At 40.7% G+C, this 23,868-nt stretch overlaps 1 protein-coding gene across 1 annotated transcript in view; it reads right to left on the reverse strand.

The window, feature by feature from the left end:
* Nucleotides 1–23,868, reverse strand: part of LOC140204865 (sterol regulatory element-binding protein 2-like) — a 65,015-nt gene that overhangs the window by 29,834 nt on the left and 11,313 nt on the right. Inside the window, exons 3-9 of the mRNA XM_072271745.1 lie at nucleotides 23,161–23,348; nucleotides 22,401–22,547; nucleotides 19,694–19,918; nucleotides 14,701–14,815; nucleotides 14,268–14,449; nucleotides 13,684–13,870; nucleotides 10,970–11,154 (exon numbers count right to left, since the gene is read on the reverse strand). Of these exons, the coding sequence (XP_072127846.1) occupies nucleotides 10,970–11,154; nucleotides 13,684–13,870; nucleotides 14,268–14,449; nucleotides 14,701–14,815; nucleotides 19,694–19,918; nucleotides 22,401–22,547; nucleotides 23,161–23,348 (1,229 nt within the window). The remainder of the gene's footprint in view (nucleotides 1–10,969; nucleotides 11,155–13,683; nucleotides 13,871–14,267; nucleotides 14,450–14,700; nucleotides 14,816–19,693; nucleotides 19,919–22,400; nucleotides 22,548–23,160; nucleotides 23,349–23,868) is intronic.

Genomic DNA, 23,868 nt, shown 5'->3' on the forward strand with positions numbered 1-23,868 from the left:
GCTCGGCCCAAAATGTTGACTGTTTCTTCTTTTCCATACGTGCTGTCTGGCCTGCTGATTTCCTCCAGCATTTTGTGTGTGTTGCTCTGGATTTCCACCATCTACAAACTTTCTTGTGTGTTTGACATTTTATTATAACGTAACCAATAATATCCTTGCACTAATAACCTTTAACATAATCTTATATTAAGCTCTTCCATCCTTTGCCTATCCAAGCAACTGATTCCTTTGTTACAAAACAACCCAGTGTCAGAATTTCATAAGCAAGATTTCAAATCAGCTTAATCAGATTAAATTCCCAGCTACCTTGCAAAACAATATGCCCCTATTCGAAAACACCTGTTCTAGACCAAGTTAACTGTTTTTTTAGCCTTTCTAAACCAATTTTCCGGTGAACTTTGAGTGGAATTTCTACATTGGGACCAGTGTGAAGCTGCGACTCAACGCTGCCTATGAAGTGAGTTAAAATTGTAAAAATTCATTCCACGTTAGACTCACAGCCAGTAGATTATAATCTTAATTGGTTTCTTCTGGATTTGAAACCCAGTCTGCAAAATTAATGTACCAAAATCTAACAGTGTATCTAGTCCTCTAAGTATCATTGCTATAAAAAGTCTGGAGAGCGAAGAGCGAAATATACAAGTCCATTAGATACATCCTCCATCAGTACAGCCCAAACTTCAAAGGTCCAAAGAAAGTTGATTACTTGCAATATTTAACAAAAGTACATTAACTGAGAATAGGAAACAAAACAAGGAATAAAAAGAGACTAAAGGCTGCAGTTCAAAAAGAATATTATTCGGGGGGATTTCCGGGTCAACAAGGGAATGGCGGCGTAAGGAAAAGGTCTCTCGACAAAAAAGAAGGTAAACTGCCCCATAATCAAATTTAGACAAATACTTAATATTGCATAACTATATTAATAAAAGGGGCAAGGATGATGTCTAAGAACAAGATTAAAAAGTCCGCTCCGAAGGCTGATAAACATAAAGAGACGCAGCAAGGCGACGGGCCTAGCTCCCCCACAGCAAGCCAGGACGGAGATAATGAGGGGGAATCGGTGACTCTGTCCTTGATTCTCGGAGAGATTCGCGAGTTCCGACAAGATAACAGCAAACAGCTGGAAGATATTAAAGGAGAAATAGTAAAAACTAACTCGCGGATAGATGAAGCCGAAGCGAGGATTGTTGGAATTGAAGAGAAGCTACAAAACGCAGAGGAGGTGATAGCAGAAATGCTGAAGCTGCAAGGCCAGCTCCAGTGGAAACTAATAGATCAAGAAGGCCGCTCGAGAAGGGAAAATGTGAGGATTTACGGAGTTCCCAAAGGTACTGAAGGTAAACCCGGATTGATGATTCCCTTCGTGGAGAAGCTACATAGAGAGAACCTTGATATACCGGCCGCAAAAGAGCTACAGATAGAAAGAGCTCACCGCGCGTTGGCACCACAGCCTCCAGCAGGCGCCCAGCCCAGATCGATTCTGGTCAGATTTCTCAGTTACAGAACGAAGGAAGAGGTGCTTAAAAGGGCATGGCAAAAGAAAGGTTTCATGTGGAACAACTGTAAAATCAGTTTAGACCACGACTACGCACCGGGGATTCTTGCCAGATGGAAGGAATATACGGAAACACGGAGAGCCCTGAAGGAAAACAACATCAGATTCCAGACCCTGTATCCAGCTCGGCTGAGAGTCTTTTACGACGAAGGGACAAAAACTTACGCTACGGTGGAGGAGGCAACATTGGACCTGGCAGACCGGGGACTACCTATTAAAGTTATCACCCAACCGGAGTCGCTACTGGAGAGGATTCGGCAGAAGTCGTGGCAGTTAGTGGGGCGAGGACGCTCCACTCGAACCAGAGTGTCAAACTACAAGGAAAAGCTGCAAATATTCAGACACGAATGTACAGAGAACACAGATTAATTAAGAGAAATGACTGAAAAGAGTAAATCGGACTTAAAGGTAAAATGAAAACTGGTAACTGAAAATAAACTAGACGGAATAACTTGAATGATAGCAATATGGTCGAGACATAAATAGGAGAAAATTCTCTATGATTATTCAAACTGCTGAGGGCCCTCTAACACAGGGTGAAGATAGAGGTTATCCCTCTGAACTGAGGCGGGTCGGTGCTCAGGCCTCACTGTGGGAAGTCGGGAAAAATTTTCAAATGTTGCACGTTTAAAAATGTCTAGGGTGTGGTTATATGTCTTGGTTTACTGTTGAGAAGGGATTGCTTACTGTTTGGTTAGAAAAGGAGTGTGTTTTTTTTCTACTAGAGAAAAATGAAAACTGAATTGGTAAAAATAATTTCCTATAATGTTAATGGGGTTTTGAATCCAATTAAAAGAAATAAGATTATGTCTAAATTGAAAAAAGAGAGGGCACAAATAGCTTTCCTCCAGGAAACACATATGAGCCAATCTGAACATGGAAAATTAAAAAGAATGGGCTTTAAGCATGTATGTTATTCAACATATAAATTGAGTCACAAAAGAGGGGTAGCTACTTTAATATCAAGTACTCTTAATTATGAACATATTTCAGAGACTAGAGACAAAGAAGGACGGTTCGTAAAAATCACAGGAAGAATAGAAGGTACAGAAATAACATTGCGGAATGTTTATGCTCCTCCAGGTTGTGAATGGTCATTTTATAGACACATTTTTGACCTAATGGTCAGTTCTCAAGGGGTAGTAGTTTGTGGAGGGGATTTTAATATTAGATTAGATCCTATATTAGATTCTTCAAGAATAGTTACTCAGAATAAACCTCTGACTCGGGAAGTGAATTCATTGATGGAGGAGTTGGGAATTATAGATGTCTGGAGGGAATTACACCCTACTAGTAAAGATTGTACATATTACTCTTTCCCTCATTCAGCCTATTCAAGGATAGACTATTTCTTTATCTTTAATACAGATAGACTCAGGATAAAAAACTGTAATATTGCAACAATTGATCTGTCGGATCATAGCCCAGTCTCTATGTCTCTAATCCTGGAAAGGAAAATGAGGAAAACACTATGGAGGCTAAACTCACATATACTCAATAACCCGAAAGTAATGGAGAGATTAAGGGGAGAAATCAAAGAATATCTAGACCTTAATGACACAGAAGAAACATCACCAGTGATCTTATGGGATACATTGAAAGCTGTACTGAGAGGGAAAATTATTTCCATTACCACTCACATGAAAAAAATCAATGCACAAAAATTAGCAGACCTTCAAGGAAAATTAAAACAACTTCAAGTTGTAGATAGCAACAAAAGTAATTCAAATCGAAAACAGGAAATTAGGAAATTGCAAAGTGAAATTGACAATATTTATACGTTGGAAACTCAAAGAAATTTTCTTTACCTGAGACAAAAGAATTATGAAGTAGGAGGTAAATCAGCTAGATTATTAGCATATAAATTACGAAAACAACAAGCAGACAATACAATTCATAAAATAAAGAATCCAAAGACAAAGCTTGTGGAGAGTACAATAGGGAAAATTCAAGAGAGTTTTGAAACATATTATCGAGAGCTGTACTCCCAACCCCGGGCCCCCCAATGAGCCCTATATAGACAGTGTATTGAATTTTTTAGATCTACCTAAACTTACAGATTTACAAAATGAAAGATTATTAGAACCAGTAACTGTCAAAGAACTGAACGTGGCCATCTCTAGGTTAAAGGCTGGAAAGTCCCCGGGTTCTGATGGGTTTACCTCAGAGTGGTACAAGTCCCTGAAGACACAGTTAGCCCCATTACTACTTAACACCTTTAATTGGATCTTGCAGAGAGGAGAAACTCCACCTTCCTGGAGAGAAGCGATTATTTCAGTTATTCCTAAAGAGGGTAAAGATAAACTAGAATGTGGCTATTATCGGCCAATTAGTGTTCTTAATTTAGATTACAAACTATTTACATCTATATTAGTGCGCAGATTGGAAAAGCTTTTACCTGGCCTAATCCATTTAGACCAGACTGGATTTATTCAACAAAGACAAACACAGGACAACATTAAGGAGAACTCTGCACATATTAGAACAGGTTAATAAGAACGAGACAGAGACAATGGTAGTAGAATTGGACGCTGAGAAAGCTTTTGATTCGGTTAGTTGGGCATTCCTATACAGAGTGTTAGGAAGATTCGGCTTTCAAGAAAAGTTTATTAAAGTAATTCAGACTCTATATGACAGCCCTACAGCCCGAATTAAGATAAATGGGGACCTCTCTGACTCCTTCATCTTAGAGAGAGGCACTAGACAGGGATGCCCAATTTCTCCTCTCCTTTTTGCGCTATATATTGAACCGCTTGCCCAACTAATAAGACAGAGCGAAATCGTAAAAGGTATCAAGATGGCAGGGATTGAACAGAAAGTGGCGTTATTCGCAGATGATGTTTTGGTCTATCTGAGTGAACCAGAAAAATCATTTATAGGATTGTTTACACTGTTGGATGACTTTGGGAAAATATCAGGTTATAAAATAAATGTAAAGAAAACGCAGGTTATGTCCCTAAATTATACACCATCCAAAAAATTGCAGGATACATATGATCTTAAGTGGGAAGCTAAATCATTAAAATATTTAGGAATAACCCTGCCGAAGGATCTTTCAACACTGTCACAGGTAAATTATGGGCCATTAATCTCAGAGATAAAAGCAGATATGCATAGATGGAATCTTATCCCCTTTTTAAGTTTAAATTCAAGGATAAATACTATAAAAATGAATATTCTTCCTCGGTTATTGTATCTTTTCCGTACTTTACCGGTGGAGGTGGATGATAATCAATTCAGGGAATGGGACAAATGGATTTCCTGCTTCATTTGGCAAGGAAAGAAACCTAGAATTCGATATAACACCTTACAGTTAGGGAAGGAAGGAGGAGGTATGGTTCTTCCTTGCCTGAGAAATTATTTTTATGCCTCACAGATAACCCCTCTGTTATATTGGTGTAATAGGGAATATAAGGCTAGATGGAAGGAAATAGAATTTGGATTAGTTGACAGTTTTCCTCTTCAGGCCTCAATAGCTGACAAAGGATTGATGGCCCAGTTGGAAAAATTTAAAAACGCTTGGATAAATCTTACATTAAAAGTATGGCAGAAGGTGGTTAATTCATGTGGAATTAATAACATGTTAAAACTCTTTAGATGGTGTGCATATGATACCGAATTCCTTCCCAACAGAGGAGATAAAAGATTTGAGCTATGGATAAAGAAAGGTCTTACAACCTACCTCTCATTTATAGATAAAAGAGTATTACAAAGTTTCCAAATCCTGCAGGACAAACATGGCCTAGAACATAATGACTTTTTTAGGTACCTTCAAGTACGAAACTACGTTAACCAGAGTTGTAGATATACAGACCTATCAACAGTAGAATTAGAATTTTTCAAGATTCTGAATTCGGCTTGCAGTTCAATACCTAGTAAATCAGTTTCTCAATTATATAATGCACTCTCCCATGCTAAAAATGTAAATACACTGTATATTAAAGAGAAGTGGGAGAAAGAAGCGGGGTTGGTACTTTCAGAGGAGGCTTGGGAGAAAATCTGCAGCTTTCAATGGTCCTCCAATTCTTTGACTTGGAGAGAGCATTGTTGGAAAAACATTATAAGATACTTCAAGACCCCATATCAGGAAAAATATAAAGATACAAATGTGATGTGTTGGAGAAGGTGCGGCTCCAAGGAGCAAATCATTTTCATATTTTTTGGGATTGCCCTAAATTAAGTCTATTTTGGGAAGGTATTCATAGAACTTTAGTTAAGGTACTTAGGTCCCAGATACCTCTGAACTTTGAGAAGCTCTATTTGGGACATGTATTGTTTCTTGAACAGAAGGAAGATATAAAGTTGCTGCAGGCCCTCTTAGCGGCAAGTAAGAAATCAATCACTAGAAAATGGCTAAATCCAATACCACCTACATTAGAAGATTGGTACGAAATTATCTTGGAAATATTTAAAATGGAAAAGTTGACTTACTCCCTGAGAACTCAAAAAGAAAAATTTTATCAAATCTGCAATAAATGGATTGAATATATAACCCCAATGCGAGCAGACTTTAGATGACTCTCCTAATGATTTATACTGCTCTTCTCATCAACACAGTAATATTGCTAACGTAAGCACCCTTAGTCTAAATGTTTGTTTTTTTTGTTTTTGCTTTCTTTTGGAAAATAGAGAATTAACACAAGTAAAGGGAAAGATTTGGGAAAGGGATAAAAAAATGAAAAAATTAAGTAAATAAATACATAGGGATTGGATAATTATGTCTGCGGGCAGGAGCAAGCATGAACAAATTAGGATATAAACACCTACAATGGTTGATACATAGGCTTATATACAACATTTTGGACCAGTGGAAATGGTCCAGAAGGGTTATATGGAAACTATTATTACCATTTTTCTTAACAACTAATTCCATTACTTAGCCTAATAGGTTAGATTTACCACAGTACATAATTATCTATTTAAATGTTTATTTTCCTTTTATATCATCTCAATGTGTACTTAAGAATGTATAAATAATTGTAGTTTTATACATATTAAAAAATGGATAAGGTTATATGTGTGAAAAAAGTACGTGATATTTGTGAATTCCTTAACCAAATAAAAATAAAATTTTAAAAAAAGAAAAAGAATATTATTCAGTTGTAGGTACAACTCCATTGAAGTACAAGACCATAACACCTTAACTAATGTACATGAAAATAGTTTCCCATTTTATTACAGGTCCATAATAATGTACAAACCCCAATTCCAGAAAAGTTGGGATATTTTCCAAAATGCAATAAAGACAAAAATCTGTGATATGTTAATTCATGTGAACCTTTATTTAACTGACAAAAGTACAAAGAAAAGATTTTCAATAGTTTTACTGACCAACTTAATTGTATTTTGTAAATATACACAAATTTAGAATTTGATGGCTGCAACACACTCAACAAAAGTTGGGACAGAGTTAAAATAAGATTGAAAAGTGCACATAATTTTCAAGTAACACCGGATTGGAAGACTCCACATTAAGCAGGCTAATTCGTAGCAGGTGAGGTATCGTGACTGGGTATAAAAGTAGCATCCATCAAAGGCTCAGTCTTTGCAAGCAAGGATGGGTTGTGGCTCACCCCTTTGTGCCAAAATTCGTGAGAGAATTGTTAGTCAATTCAAAAGGAACATTTCTCAAAGCAAGATGGCAGAGAACTTAGGTCTTTCAACATCTACAGTACATAATATTGTGAAAAGATTCAGAGAATTCAGAGACATCTCAGTGCGTAAAGGGCAAGGTCAGAAACCACTGTTGAACGCACGTGATCTTCGAGCCCTCAGGCGGCACTGCCTAAGAAACCATCATGCTACTGTGACAATTATAACCACCCGGGCTCGGGAGTACTTCGGAAAACCATTATCACTCAACACAGTCTGTCGCTGCATCCAGAAATGCAACTTGAAACTGTATTACGCAAGGAGGAAGCCATACATCAACTCTATGCAGAAAGGCCGGCGAGTTCTCTGGGCCCGAGCTCATCTCAGATGGACCGAAGGACTGTGGAACCGTGTGCTGTGATCAGATGAGTCCACATTTCAGCTAGTTTTCAGAAAAAACGGGCGTCGAGTTCCCCATGCCAAAGATGAAAATGACCATCCAGATTGTTATCAGCAAAAGGTGCAAAAGCCAGCATCTGTGATGGTACGGGGGTGCATCAGTGCCCACGGCATGGGTGAGTTGCATGTATGTGAAGGTACCATTGACTCTGAGGCATATATTAGGATTTTAGAGAGACATATGTTGCCATCAAGGCGACGTCTCTTCCCAGGACGTCCATGCTTATTTCAGCAGGACAATGCCAGACCACATTCTGCACGGGCTACAACAGCGTGGTTCTGTAGACACAGAGTGCGTGTGCTTGACTGGCCTGCTGCCAGTCCAGATCTATCTCCTATTGAAAATGTATGGTGCATCATGAAGAGGAGAATCAGACACCGGAGACCACGGACTGTTGAGCAGCTAAAGTCTTATATCAAGCAAGAATGGACAAAATTTCCAATTGCAAATCTACTACAATTAGTATCCTCAGTTCCAAAACGATTAAAAAGTGTTACTAAAAGGAAAGGTGATGTAACACAATGGCAAACATGCCTCTGTCCCAACTTTTGTTGAGTGTGTTGCAGCCATCAAATTCTAAATTTGTGTATGTTTACAAAATACAATTAAGTTGGTCAGTAAAACTATTGAAAATCTTTTCTTTGTACTTTTGTCAGTTAAATAAAGGTTCACGTGAATTAACATATCACAGATTTTTGTTTTTATTGCATTTTGGAAAATATCCCAACTTTTCTGGAAATGGGGTTTGTAGATGACTCCTTTTGGTTTTAAAAAAAGTTTTAAAAAGCATGAAAAGGTCAGCTTTCAGTTAAAAAAAACTCAGTAAGAATATTAGTTCTTCACAAGAAACCCTTTTATCCAGAAAGTTTAAATAAGGGAATAAAAAATAATAACAAAGGAAAGCAATATGCATTGAATTACATATCACTATAGTTATAGCAATGCTTAGATAAACTGCACACAGGTAGCATGAGCAGCCCTGAAGAATAATAACAGAATTAGGAGTTGACTGCTAAAATTTTTTCTGGGAACATAACAAAGGTGTCCTTACTCTCAGCAAGAGTAGAATTGTAAATTGTAAACAAATTACTGAGAGATACAACACCAGGATCGGCAGTGGGGTTGGTGGAAGGGAACCAATTTTAAGAAGCGCCTTCTCTTTCCTTTGGTCTTTCAATTTTTGCCTCCTTCCCCAGCAAAACCACACCGCAGCCCCATCATCCATCTGTGTCCCCATCTCACTCCTGGATTTATCCACCACTACACATCCACAGGGTCTCATACCCACTCCCCACCATATCTGGCTCTGGTTCCAAGTGCCATTCACCTCTTCTCTTATGGTTCCCATTTATCACCTTCTTTACTTTGCAGATTCCAGTACTGACAGACCTTGGTATTCTTGCTTATCTCTCTCTAGGACACGGGTTCTAAACCCGGGGTCCACAGACCTCTTGGTTAACGGCAAGGCTCCATGGCTTTAAAAAAGTTGGGAACTCCTGCTCTAGGAGCTCTCTTCAGCCTTCACATTTCTCCACTGCCACCTCATTCCATAGGCCTCTCAGCTTTTTTTCTATTTGTCAGCCTCCACCCATCATTCATATGCCACTGTCTACCAATTCCCTCCACCCTCCCCTACCTGGCACAACTTGCCTGCCATCTTCCACTTTTCCTCAGCTCACCTATCACCTTAAATTCCCATCTCACTAATCGCCATGCACCCTTTACACTGGCCATCTTCCCTCTCAGTCCTGATGCAGGGTTTCAACCCAAAAACATTGACAATTCCTCTCCTCCCCCGCCCCAACCGTTCAGCCGCCAAGTTCCTCCAAGACTGAATATTGCTCTAGATTCCAGTGTCTGCAGACATATGTCTCAGTGATGCCAGAAATTCAACTGCATTTTCTGTCCATGTTAAGCAACTAAGAAATCATTTTATTTACTTCTAGAGGGAAACACGTAAACAAGGATTCCTAGGACTTTTTGCATCACAAAGCTAGGGACTTACAGATGCAATTTCCATACTGAGGGTATAAGGGACAATATTGTTTCCCACGTAACAGTCTTTTCAATGCATTTCAGGATCTTGGATCGCATTTTCCATGAGTGCCCATCATTAATCACTCTGTACATGGTCTTCCCAGTACACTGTCTGAATTAGCACGTCTCCCAATGACTGAACAACTTGCTCAGACACCCATACTACACCAAGACCACCAAGCTCAATACTTGAGTCTCAGTTGGGTGACTTTGATCAATGATCACTACCACCAAAGCTTGTGTTGGCACGTGGCCAAGTGGTTAAGGCGTTCGTCTAGTGATCTGAAGGTCGCTAGTTCGAGCCTTGGCTGAGGCAACATGTTGTATCCTTGAGCAAGGCACTTAACCACACATTGCTCTGCGACGATACTGGTGCCAAGCTGTATGGGTCCTAATGCCCTTCCCTTGGACAACATTGGTGGCGTGGAGAGGGGAGACTTGCAGCATGGGCAACTGCTGGTCTTCCATACAACCTTGCCCAGGCCTGCGCCCTGGAAACCTTCCAAGGCGCAAATCCATGGTCTCATGAGACTAACGGACGCCTAAAAAAAAAGACCACAAAAGCTGCTACTACCATCCTCCATTCTCTCCTCCCCCCACACCCCGCCCCCCCCCCGGACTTTAAAGCCTGTTTTCATAGAACACAGAACAATACAGCACGAGACAGGCCATTCAGCCCTCAGCACCGTGCTGGTCTTGATGCCAATTTATACAATATGCCCTACTGTATCCTGTTATTTCCCCCACTCCCTTCAACAATGGTGTTGAGAGGGATAATAAACCAGCCATGATGGAATGGTGGAGCAGAGTTGAGGGGCCAAATGGCCTAATTCTGCTCTTGTATCTGAGGGTGTCGTGTGAAAACTTGCTGATTCACCCATCTACATTTTCATCCAGGTCACTGATACACCATAAATTACAGGGGTCCCTGCAGAACACCACTGCTCACAGATCTTGTCTCTTTTTAATTGTTATAAAAGTATTTAGTAGCCCTCTAATTTGTATAAAGTCAGATTTTAAGGATGCTTGAGATCATTACAAGGGATTTACATGTAACACGTTTTCTAGAGTCATGATCATCTCGCTTACATCCCAATCAAATGTAATCCACAACGAGAGTAAAAATATGGAAGTATACTGCACGTTAATCACCATCCATTCACAGAGAATCAGAGTTGACGATTCAGATCAATGAGGGGTTACTGACCTGAAATGTTTACCGTTCCTCTACTCACAGGCACTGCCCAACCTGCTGAGCATTTCTAGTCAACGCCTGTTTTTAGATCACATTTCCAGTGTCCGTATTTTTCAAGTGTAATACTTACTCTGACCAAGTCCAGATCTGCTTGCTTGCGGTGCCTCCAGAATGTGACAGAGGACCGAGAATGGAGACGCGTGATGGGTTCGCCGTAAATGAAGAGTTTCACAAATACACTCAGCACAATGATGCCATTCACCAGCCAGAGGATTAGGGTGGGGAGCATCCAATCAAACCAACCTTTGGACTCTTCTAAAATAGAAACGATTTATTTCAAAAACTAAAACTGATGAGGCCTAATTGCTTCAGAGCACTTGTTATATTATTGGTAGAAATTTACAACAAAAGCAATATTAACAAATCATTAAAACTAACATATTCTCATTGTGGTTATCTATAACAGCAGTGTCCGCAGCCATTCAATGATGTAAAGTGGCAAACAGGTAGGCTTTGGTCTCCAGGTTATTGAGTTACCAGGTAGAGTTGCTTAATTGAAGTCGTCACTCTAGTAGTGCCCAGGAAACTGAATTTGTGTGTCCAGAAAAACACAATGTTTTTCAGCACGGTGTCCCCAAAGTGCAGGGTCGGTGAGTTAAAATGATGGCGTAGGAATTAAATTTTTAAAAAAAGACAATTATGGCAACACTAGTGAACTGATGGAACTGATGCAGAAGTTAAATGAGCAAGTTAATAGAAACCACTGGCATTCATGCCAATCACATCTGGAGCTTAAGGAACTTGGGCTTCAAGTTGACGAAGTGTAGTCTGAAATTTGAATACAGCAATGCACCGAGGAGGAAAGTTACTAGGAGTGTTCCTTTAAATTAAGCACCCCTGGGATCAATAAAGTATGACTATGACTATGAAAGTGTTCAGTCAAGGAGGAAGGAAGATACACAGAGGGTATGGAGTAGTGAATTGTTACTATTCTCTATCCACAAGATCTATGGAGTCTCATAAACCGAGTTTATTCAAGAAAAGGATTGCTAGATTTTCAGATATTAAGGGATTCAAGCAATATGGAGTTCATGCAGGAAAGTGGTGCTGTGGTAAAAGATGATCTATGTCCTTACTAACTGGCAGTACAGGCAAGAGAGGTCAAACTGCCTGTTGTTTTCCATCACCCTTCCCCCACAGCACCATTGTTGTAGTGAAAACAAAACATGTAGGAAAATAATAGACTGAAACACAAATAAGCCAAGATAAAACTAAGAGGCAACTATTTGATAAATATGAGTGAAGTGCAAAATACTTCACTAAGATACCAGAAAGAAACGCATGTTTAAAATCAGATGTATTGAGAAACAAATGAAACTTAGTAAGTGGTGAACAAAATCTGTCAGAAAGATTTAATAAATATTTTAGCCTTTATTAAGCTTATTAGAGGTGAAAATATTCACAGAAAGATGACAGATCTAGTAACAGGCAAAAGGAAGACTGCAATATTTGGTTAGGTTGATGGCAGAAAAATTGCTAGATTCTAGCAGAATATATCCTGTTAGATGAGTAAAATACAAAGGGTTCAGAAATTATATTTCAGGCTATGTTGAGATTGGATGCGAAATGGATAGACAAACAGAAAATAACCAAACGTTTTGAAAAGAGAGAGGGGTAATCCATGTTACTACAGGGCAGGTTTCTCAACACCCTATGGATGGAAAATTTCAAAGCCTTTCAAGTAAGGATGAGATGACCTTGTTACGGAAAATCGGTATCCCAACATTATTTCAAAAGGAACTGTGCACAGCACAACTCCTAGAATTACTTGGAAGTAACAGATACAGTGGACTGTGAAACTGCTGTGATCATGGACACTCTGCCTGTGATATGATAGCACTGTGATAAGATTACTAGAGGTAAAAAAATGCTCCAGCTGCTGAGGGAAGATTAGTTTTAAGAGGAAGACTATTAAGGGAAAAATATAACTACAGATAGATTTTCAGAGTGGCTACAAGTGTAGTTGGGGGTGCAAAGATTGGTTCCGTTTTAGGATCACATCTGTTTAATGGATTCATCAATGATTTAGATATAACGCAAAAGTAAGAATGCCCAAATTTGCAGTAGATACCCAGATACTGAATTTTTCTGAAGACAAAAATGCTTGAATATTGTTAAGATGAGAGTATGAGCTAAACTTAAATACTGAATTCTCTGGGTCAGATGAGAAATGAGAGGGTTGAGGTCTATAGGATACTACAGATAGCAATTTGAAGGCGTTGAACAAAAACTGATGAAAGCATAGTTTTACAACATACTGAACCTATAAATATAAGGGATATTCAGTTACTGTGTGCAGTATTGAACTTGACACTATAGGAATCATATTGAGACTTCAGAGGTGGGTATACTTCTCATTCACTGGATTGCTGCCTAGAATAGCGAAATACAAATTTAAAAATACCTGGAAGAATTATTTTCTTCCTCCAAGTTCTGAGATTAAGGGATAATAACCAAACATTCCTGTAACTGAGGAGCATGAATTTAGGACTAAAATACAAAATTTAGAACAAGGAGCAAAATATTGTTCTCCTCATAGCTGTGAAGTTTATTGACAAGGTTAGCGATTGATGCAGGAATGTTTAAGTCTTAACATTCAAGAACAGATGGAATAGGTAAATAAAGGAGATGGGAGAATTTAAGGAGAAAGACAGGTAGAAGCCATTAGAACTACATGCTCACGCAAAGGGGACATATGTGATAATTTTGGTGGGAAAATAGGAAACCAATTTCAAAGATAAAAGAGTATTTCAGCAGGAGATCATTTGTTAAAGGAATGCTTACCTGCCTCAATCCCAAGCATACTTCTACCAGAATGTCCTGAATCTTCAAGTGCTGGTGAATGGACTCGATGTTCAAACAGTGAAGCAAGTGGATTGAAAGAAAGACACAGAAAGGTGAGGGTGCACAGAAGAATCCGGGAGCTGTCCAGCATACCAAGGGTGGGGGGAGACAATGGTTCCTCCTTTACCTGTAGGGAAAGGTTTCATTGTAATACATGCAATATTTAGGAACAGAAGTAGGTCATTCAACACATTAAAACTGTTCAACAATTGGCTGATCTGTACTCCTATACCATCTGCCCACCTTTGCTACATAAATTTTGATACTTCCTAACAAGTGCTTAATAATATCCTGCCCTCCAGCAGCATATACATCCTCTTGGAGGAAGAGCATTCCGTATTTACACTAATAATTAGAATAATAGATATATTCAAACATATGAGTTATTTAATTAAGGAAACTAAGATCAAACTGCATGAACACAGGATTAATAACAAATCAACCATAATAACAAGCAAAAATTTAACTCATTACAGTTTACAGTTTTTAAAAAAATAGAAGTAATATAGTTAAATGACTGTTACCATTGCTTCATCGAGAAGAGGGCTTCCTGGTTCTGAATCAATGGAGCAAGGTGAGAAAGTGCCTGGGGAGCCAGAATCCGAAGGTGGGGGTGACATGATCAATAAATGTGATTTGAAGTCATCGGTCTTCAGGTCCGCATCAATATCCAACAGACTGGAAATCTCAGATCCCTTCAGACCCTCTGTAATTATGTAAAGAGGAAACATTTAATTCCATTGCTTTGATTTACAATTATTCATCTCATCAAAAACAGGTTTTCTCTTAAGCATAATATTAAGTAGATGTGTGCATGAAAGAAGAACTGTGTTTAAATTCAAACAAGTGTAAGTGGCTAGAACTAGAAATGGAAAAAGCTGAAATTTGCCTACTTGTCATTATAAAGGCTGCAAGATGCGGAAAATTCCCCTTTAATATGACACTGGCACTACTTACTGTTTTTCTGATTGGCTATTTTCAGTGCCATGTTCTCCTGTCGTAGTTTGTGGTTAGTTTGTTGCAGGTATTTAATGTAATCAATGGCTTTCCTTAGAACTCCAGATTTGTTCATCTGTAAAATAAGTCACATTAGATTTTTTCTGTCTTGGAAACAAATGTACGATCACCATAACTCACATAATGCCATACACTATTTTCAATTTAATTTAGTAAAATAGTTGTAATCTTGTAGGAAAATAAGCTTACAACCTTTTTCATCAACCAAATGAGATAAATGAATAATTATTTCACTCTTAACACAAACACGAGGAGATCTGCAGATGCTGCGATTTCAAGCAACACACATAAAAGTTGCTGGTGAACGCAGCAGGCCAGGCAGCATCTCTAGGAAAAGGTACAGTCAATGTTTCCGACCGAGACCCTTCGTCAGAACTAACTGAAAGAAGAGCAAGTAAGAGATTTGAAAGTGGGAGGGGGAGGGGGAGATCCGAAGTGATAGGAGAAGACAGGAGGGGGAGGGATGGAGCCAAGAGCTGGACAGGTGATTGGCAAGAGGGATATGAGAGGATCATGGGACAGGACGCCTAGGGAGAAAGAAAGGGGGAAAGAGGAAGCCCAGAGGATGGGCAAGGGGTATAGTAAGAGGGACAGAGGAAGAAAAAGGAGAGAGAGAAAAAGAATGTGTGTATATAAATAAATAAATAATGGATGGGGTACGAGGGGGAGGTGGGGCATTAGCGGAAGTTTGAGAAGTCAATGTTCATGCCATCAGGTTGGAGGCTACCCAGACGGAATATAAGGTGTTGTTCCTCCAACCTGAGTGTGGTTTCATCTTTACAGTAGAGAAGGCCGTGGATAGACATGTCAGAATGGGAATGAGACGTGGAATTAAAATGCGTGGCCCCTGGGAGATCCTGCTTTCTCTGGTGGACAGAGCGTAGGTGTTCAGTGAAACAATCTCCCAGTCTCCGTCGAGCCTCGCCAATATATAGAAGGCCGCATCGGAAGCACCGGACGCAGGAAGTCACCCCAGCCGACTCACAGGTGAAGTGTCGCCTCACCTGGAAGGACTGTCTGGGGCCCTGAATGGTGGTAAGGGAGGAAGTGTAAGGGCATGTGTAGCACTTGTTCCACTTACAAGGATAAGTGCCAGGAGGGAGATCCGTGGGGAGGGATGGGGGGGACGAATGGACAAGGGAGTCGTGTAGGGAGCGATCCCTGCGGAAAGCGGGGGGCGGGGGGAGGGAAAGATGTGCTTAGTGGTGGGATCCCGTTGGAGGTGGCGGAAGTTACGGAGAATTATATGTTGGACCCGGAGGCTGGTGGGGTGGTACAGCTATCTGGACTATTCCTCTTCTCACCCTGTCTCTTGCAAAAATGCTATCCCCTTCTCGCAATTCCTCCGCCTCCACCGCATCTGCTCTCAGGACGAGGCTTTTCATTCCAGGACGAAGGAGATGTCCTTCTTTTTTAAAGAAAGGGGCTTCCCTTCCTCCACCATCAACTCTGCTCTCAAACGCATCTCCCCCATTTCATGCACATTTGCTCTCACTCCATCCTCCCGCCACCCCACTAGGCGGAACAAGTGCTACACATGCCCTTACACTTCCTCCCTTACCACCATTCAGGGTCCCAGACAGTCCTTCCAGGTGAGGCGACACTTCACCTGTGAGTCGGCTGGGGTGATATACTGCGTCTGGTGCTCCCGATGCTGCCTTCTATATATTGGCGAGACCCAACGCAGACTGGGAGATCGTTTCGCTGAACACCTATGCTCTGTCTGGGAGAAAGCAGGATCTCCCAGTGGTCACACATTTTAATTCCACGTCCCATTCCCATTCTGATATGTCTATCCACGGCCTCCTCTACTGTAAAGATGAAGCCACACTCAGGTTGGAGGAACAACACCTTATATTCCGTCTGGGTAGCCTCCAACCTGATGGCATGAACATTGACTTCTCAAACTTCTGCTAATGCCCCACCTCCCCCTTGTACCCCATCTGTTATTTATTTATATACACACATTCTTTCTCCCGCTCTCCTTTTTGTCCCTCTCACTATACCCCTTGCCCATCCTCTGGGCTTCCCCCCTCCCGCTTTCTTTCTCCCTAGGCCTCCTGTCCCATGATCCTCTCATATCCCTTTTGCCAATCAACTGTCCAGCTCTTGGCTCCATCCCTCCCCCTCCTGTCTTCTCCTATCACTTCAGATCTCCCCCTCCCCCTCCCACTTTCAAATCTCTTACTAGCTCTTCTTTCAGTTAGTCCTGACGAAGGGTTTCGGCCCGAAACGTCAACTGTACCTCTTCCTATAGATGCTGCCTGGCCTGCTGCATTCACCAGCAACTTTTATGTATGTTGCTTCACTCTCAACATTTAACTTTGTCCAATAAAGCTTCTATGAAATTCTTTCGATTTTTTTTTTAACTATGTTAAAGTTGTTACATACAGTAAATGTAATGAGACATAAGAGCAGAATTAGGCTATTCAGCACATAGTCTGCTCAGCATTTAATCATGGCTGATTTATTTTCCCACTTAACCCCATAACCTTATGTGCCCATACTAATCAAGAACCTGTCAACCTCTGCTTTAAATATACCCAATGACTTGGCCTCCAAAGCAGTCTGCAGCCTTTCCCACTATGAGCATCTGTTGCTGCTCAAATTAATGTACGTTTACATTTTTTAAAAGTTTAATGAAAGGGTCATAGAATATACTGCACAATGTGTTTGATTCCTTGACTACTTAACTTCATTCCCCAACTAATGCAAATTGCACTATCTCTTCCTATTACTGAGTGTTGCTGGTAGTGAAGAAACACACAGTGAGAAAGAAAAATTAAAAAGACAAAACAAAACTCTATCTCCATTTTAGGCACTTGCTTAAATTAAAACATGTTCAACACTACTTCATCTGTAGGTCAAACCCAAACCTCCAATCCAATAGCTTTGTTGAAACTCTCCACATAAACTGTTCTAACTAGCAATAACCACCTTGTAAGATATTAAACTAATTTAAAAACTAATTTAAGGTGCTCTTTTTAGAGTATCTGAAGCTCAGTTATAAAGGTGCACGAGTTCCATATTTTAAAACGACCCTTTTCAAAGCTTGCTTTCTGAGCTGATGTCGATAGTGTTTGCCAAGTATCGGGTACCTCATTAAAATAGCTCATATGTGAATAATGAATACAAGGCCATTCAACTACATATTTGTTTTCAAATACCATCACTCAAATACTCTGATAATGTTCTAGATTATGACTCAACTTTTCCCTTACAGAACCAAAACTCTTTACACAACACTTCTGATTCCGTGCCAGATGCAATATGCACAGAATCTGAAAGCCCAAAATTAAGGGTGGCATGGTCACGTAGTGGTTAGCCCAATGCATTACCGTACAGGCCACCAGTGTTCAATTCTTGTGCCTGTAAGGAGTTTGTACGTTCTCCCTGTGACCACGTGGGTTTACTCTGGGTGCTCTGGTTCCTCCCACAGTCCAAAGACATACTGGTTGGTAGGTTAATTGGTCATTGTAAATTGTCCTGTGATTAGGCTAGGATTAAATTGGGAGGGGTGGGGGTGGGGTTGCTGGGCAGCGTGACTCCTAGTGCTTATTCCGCGCTGTAAAACAGAGACGGAGTAAAACAGGATATATACTACAGTCACAGGAGTTTCAAGACGCGCATGAATGGAGCCAGCTGCCAAGAAAGTAATTGAGGCAGATACAATTACAAGATATTTGGATAAGTATATGGATAGGAAACACTTAAAGGAAATGGGACAAATGCAGGCAGGTGGGAGTAGCTTGCGAGAGCACCTGGTTGGCATGGACTAGTTGGGCTGAAGGGCTTGTTTTTATGCTATATTTTTCAATAATAAACTCAAGATATCGTGAGCTCTGAGTCTGGATAAATTCCTAAAATCTGGATTGTTGCATGAATGAAACACAAACTATGGAATGGGACTTATTTAATATGAGCACTTTTTAAAAAAAAAATCCTTGTAAGTTAGTATCTTTACAAACAACATATCATAACGCAATCTGTATTGTGACGAGAATACACATAGATTAAGATGTTAGCTGTCCTGTGCTGGCACCAGTGGGATCAGCAGTTAGTCTGCCACCTGTCTTCAGGAGAGAGAGAGATAAAGAAAACAATGGAGCAGCATTTGGAGATGTGTAATGAAGGGACGGGAGAGAGAGTAACAGAAGAAGGGAGCTGTCAAGAGCGGCTCCCCCTTTGAACCCTGAACTGTTTGAAGTGATGGACAGGCGATACCCCAGCAGGGGGATAAAAAGGGACAGGTTCGCTAAGGCAAGACACACACGACACCACGAGGTAATGAGACCCTGGAAGCGGTGCGCCTCCCATAAGTCGGTGGGAAGTTTTGGAGGGCTGGTCGCGGGACCAAGCCATAGATGCACAGGGTGGGAAGGCATGATCGGCGGGAACCTGGTGTGTGTGTCCGCCCTTGCCTGGGTCCCAGGTTCACCGCAGAGAAACGATCGTATCTGGAAACGGAGGAGTCATGGTCGGTGACCTCAGAAGACATCACGAAGGGCTCGCCCGAAAGCTGACTGCAAAGAATATCGAAGGTCTGTGTGGAAGCCGTTTGAATATTCACTCGTTTTGTTCTCTCTCTCCTTCCCCCCACTGTCCATCTCCCACGGCAGTGATTACTGTGAACTGAACTGAATTCAATTGAACTGAACTTTGCGTCACTTTGAAACTGGTCACTTACCCCTAGACGACGATAGAGCTTGATTGATCCTGTTATCCTAATTCTGTGTACATGTGTGTTTATCATTGCTGAACTGTTGCATTTATTATCCTTTTGATTAGAGTACTGTGTTGCTTGTTTCTTTAATAAAACTTTCTTAGTTCTAGTAATCCAGACTCCAACTGAGTGACCCATTTCTGCTGGTTTGGTAACCCAGTTACGGGATACGTAACAGTATGTAAAAAATAATCAATGCCGCTGACTGACCTTAGCTTCCGTCCCCATCACAAGGTCTTTGAGCTCTATGATTTTATCATTGATGGAGGATCTGTAACGCTTCTCAATGATGTTGTGTGTTGTTCTTTTTTCACCCTCCTTTGGCCCCTCCACTGGTGCTTTTCCATTTCCAACAATCTGCTTGATTGGAACCTTTTCCGGCCCAACCACCATTGGCATGGTGGTCAAAATAGTTCCATTACTGCTGACCAATGTCTGGGGAGGAAAACATGACATTAATTCTCTTTACAAATATTCAACTTTTAAAAATTCAATCTTGTAATAAAACCTTCCCTGACATACTATCTGACTCCACTCTGGTCCCCATAAAAGAGGCCAAGTAATTTGCTCCCAACCCCACCCTCCCTTCCAGTTGAACAGGTACAAGGGCATCAAGGGAAATGTGATCCCTGACTCAACTTCACCACTGCAATGTTGCATTGTATACTTCTAGAAAATCTGAAACATCACAAAATATCCTGAGTACCATATTATAGTCATGAATTCCATCACAACCTCGCACTGTGTTTCATCTGCCAGTAATGATCTGATTGTCTGAAGAATTAATTACTTGATGATTAAAAGGAGCTCCATGTATCTAACAGTTTAACTGGAATGCAGAAATTTGATATAAATAAAAAATACCTTCTCCCCCAGTGACAGAAAATGGTGGCAGATTGTACCACACCAGGATGTACGGAACAACATACCAAGCTTTCTGTAACAGCAATTCTCAAACCTGTAATCTCTTATTATCTAAAATGACAAGGGGAACAGGAGCATTTTAATAACACCTCAGAGTTTTCTCCAAGGCATTCTGCACATAGTTATTTTGTCATATTCCCTGACTAACAGAGGGGGAATCCCTTCACCTGCACTTTCAACCCTTCACATTTAATTGTCATTCAACCACACATGAACACCTATGAATACAGCCAAACAAAATAGCGTTACTATGGGGTCAAGATGTTAAAAACACATTACCAACAGTCACACACAAGAACACATTCACAGAATAAAAGATCCCCGATGCCCACCCCCTCCCACTCCCGAGAGGCCCAGTCCTTGTATATACAGAGATAAATAATATTAAACACAACTGGACAAATACATATTTTGTAGTGACTTAAAAAAGCAGCCCTACATAACTCTTTTAAAAACAATTAGGAAATTGAAAAAGTTGTTACACATTGCTTTTCCAGTCACTGCCATCCTATTTCCACCAGGCACAGGGCCCAAACATTGAGACCATTATGTGGAAGATGATTCCATTAACCAATTTTTGTTCAAGAAGTTGACATCATCAGAACTGATCATAAAGGATCGTTGATCTAAAACACTAAATCTGTCTGTCCCGCTCCATAAATTCTGATCAGGGTATCAGATTTTCCCCCAAGGAGGTTATGAAGATTTCCTTTAAGTATTTAAACAAAACCTGAAGCAGAATGTGGGTTTTGAACAACTGTGTCAGGCAAATGAATGAGACAGCCTATCAAGAGGAGCTGGTTGAGTGTCATGAGATGATGCTGGGATGGGAGAAGAGGCTGATGTTGACAGATCTATGGATTTGGAAGAGTTTACATTTACAGAAACAATGATGGTGATACTTTCCTGGTTGATTAGGATGTCTATTGCAAGTTGCCCATATCTACGATGTATACAAAAGGGCAGGCATCACTGCTGCTTGCATTGAGCTTATGTTGGGTTTGAGGTTTTGATCTTTGAACAGTCTTTTAATCAGTGGGCCAACAGCTATGCTGGTACATGAGGTAGAGGAGACGTCATTATTAATGCCTGCCCTTAATAAGCAGGCTCCAGAGATATCTGAAGTGATCTACGTAAGCCAGGGATTCAAGATGGATCACTATAGTTGTCTGGGTGTAGGAGTAACAGATGACAGTGCTATGCAGTGGGGACAGGTTGGTGAAGAACCTATTGTTCTATCCATTTCACGCAAGGCCCATAGTCATACTGTTCAGTGAAGGAATCAAGGATGATATAGAGATTGGCCTCAAGAGTGAACAGATGCAAGAACTGTCTGCATGTTCTAACTGAATGACTTGAGGGTGGGGTAATTGTACTTCTGGAATGCAGGTGACGAAGTTTGATCAGTTTTCCATTCATCTTGCCGAGGAAAGCTGCTGGAGGTTAGCTGAAGTATTACAGCAGAACAATGGCCCACTCTTCAGAATCAACCTTCATCCCAGGAAGGAATCTAACAAATCCTCATCCACACAGGAACATCTGACGAGCCTGCAGAGCAACTGCTTTATTATACATTTGACTGTGGGATTACCTCCACCAGGACAGTAGTGGCTCATATTCTCCAGGATAATCAGGGATGGGCAATGAATGCTGTCTTTGCCAACAATGCTCAGATTACAAAAGGTGAATGAAGATTGGTCCCTGCCACTGCAAACCTAAATGAGTTCATTTAACTCACTGACTTGGAACAGAATCTTTAAACATGTACATGCTGCCTTTTGACTCATCAAAGTCACTGGAAGTGCCACTGTCAAGTAACGTGTTAGCTAAGGATTGACATCCATGGAGGTTACATAACATTGATTTCACATCCTGCATTTGTCAACGAATACAAGTATTCAATAAAAATTGCAGAAAAAACACAATCTGCTGAAAAGCAGTCTCTACTTCCACCTGCATTAATAACTCAATGTTCTACTTGAGTGCAACATACTGGGACTTGCAAAGCTGTGGTCTGCATTGGAGTGGTCAGAGTGGTAATGGTTGGATTCTGCACGGCCGCAATAACCGGACTGCGATCAGCTTTCAGAGCCGTCAGGACTAAGGAGTCCGTCTTTATGAGCTGAGGCTGCACCAGTACCTGGAAAAGAATAAAATTCACTATCAGTTTAAAAGCTTTAACAGCAGGTAATGGTGTCATGGACACGTTCATCCTTGGAAATGGCTCATGGAAATTCAAGTTAACAGGACCAGAAAGAAATAAGAAATAAGGAGCAAAGTGATGATTCTTTTGTAAATATTGCATTTACATTGATCAACAATAATTTACATCACTAGTACCTAATTGAAAATATTTGTTACCCCCATGCAGTGCAAATAGCCTAAGAAATCAGCTTAGTATTTTTTTAACTTCTGCATCACTGCTAAACATAATGTTCATGGTTCTATTCGATTAGTAAACCAGTTTAGCAAAGGACTTGGTGTTTTCAGATTAAATTTAAATTTAAATGAAGTTCATCTAACACATTTCATTACCTTAAGTAATCAAGTTCTGAAGTCAGTGGGCATGTTTACGTATGTCCTGGACCATTTACGTTCCTTGACATTTTAATTCCATGGTTGTATCAGTTCAGAAAGCATCATATTCCACCTAACATTCAGCATCTCCACGTTTTCAGAGCAGATATCCCATCTGAGCAGTCATCGGATTGAAGTTTATGGGCGATTAGGACGATAGGGAAAAGCATACTTACAGGGACCTGCTGCACCTGTGGCGAGTGTGTCTGGACGGAGGTGGTGGTGCCCGGTGTCAGCGTCTGGATGGTGGCTGTGGCGGCTGAAGTAAGCATCCTGTGGGCTGACAGACCCTGTACCTGCTGCTGAAAGGTGACTGGCTGCACCTGTGGGGAAGTGACCAGGTTCTGTATCTGGGACTGAAGAACTGTAGAAATAGCCAAGATTAAAATACATCAAAAAGAAAACAGGCTAACAATAGAAAGAATCACAACATTCCTTCTTTCTCAAATGAATGAGATACCACTCAATGCACAACATATATAAATTGAAAAATAAGCTAATTTAATGATAAGGGGTCTGGTGGTGGGATGGGGATACGACTCTACCAAAGGAGGTATAAAGTGCTCCTTCCCTCTGCTAGCCCGCAGGTCACTCTAGGGCAAGGTGCAGCACGTGTTTAGCCCTCCATTCCGGGTAACATGAAGCCATAGGAGCAGGTGGTGGATGATCGTATGAGTAGCTGGACGATATCACAAGTGCTGGTTATGACGCCAGGCAGGCAACCTCCGAAGAGTATTGATAATGGCTAGGGCCACCCGTCTTTTAAAGACACTCTCAGAAGATGGCGATGGCAAACCACTTCTGTAGAAAATCCGCCAAGAACAACTATGGTAAAAAGACCATGACCACCTGCATCATATGACATAACAACAATGCTAAGAGGT

Source organism: Mobula birostris, chromosome 11, assembly GCF_030028105.1.
Source record: "Mobula birostris isolate sMobBir1 chromosome 11, sMobBir1.hap1, whole genome shotgun sequence".
NCBI lineage: Eukaryota > Metazoa > Chordata > Chondrichthyes > Myliobatiformes > Myliobatidae > Mobula > Mobula birostris.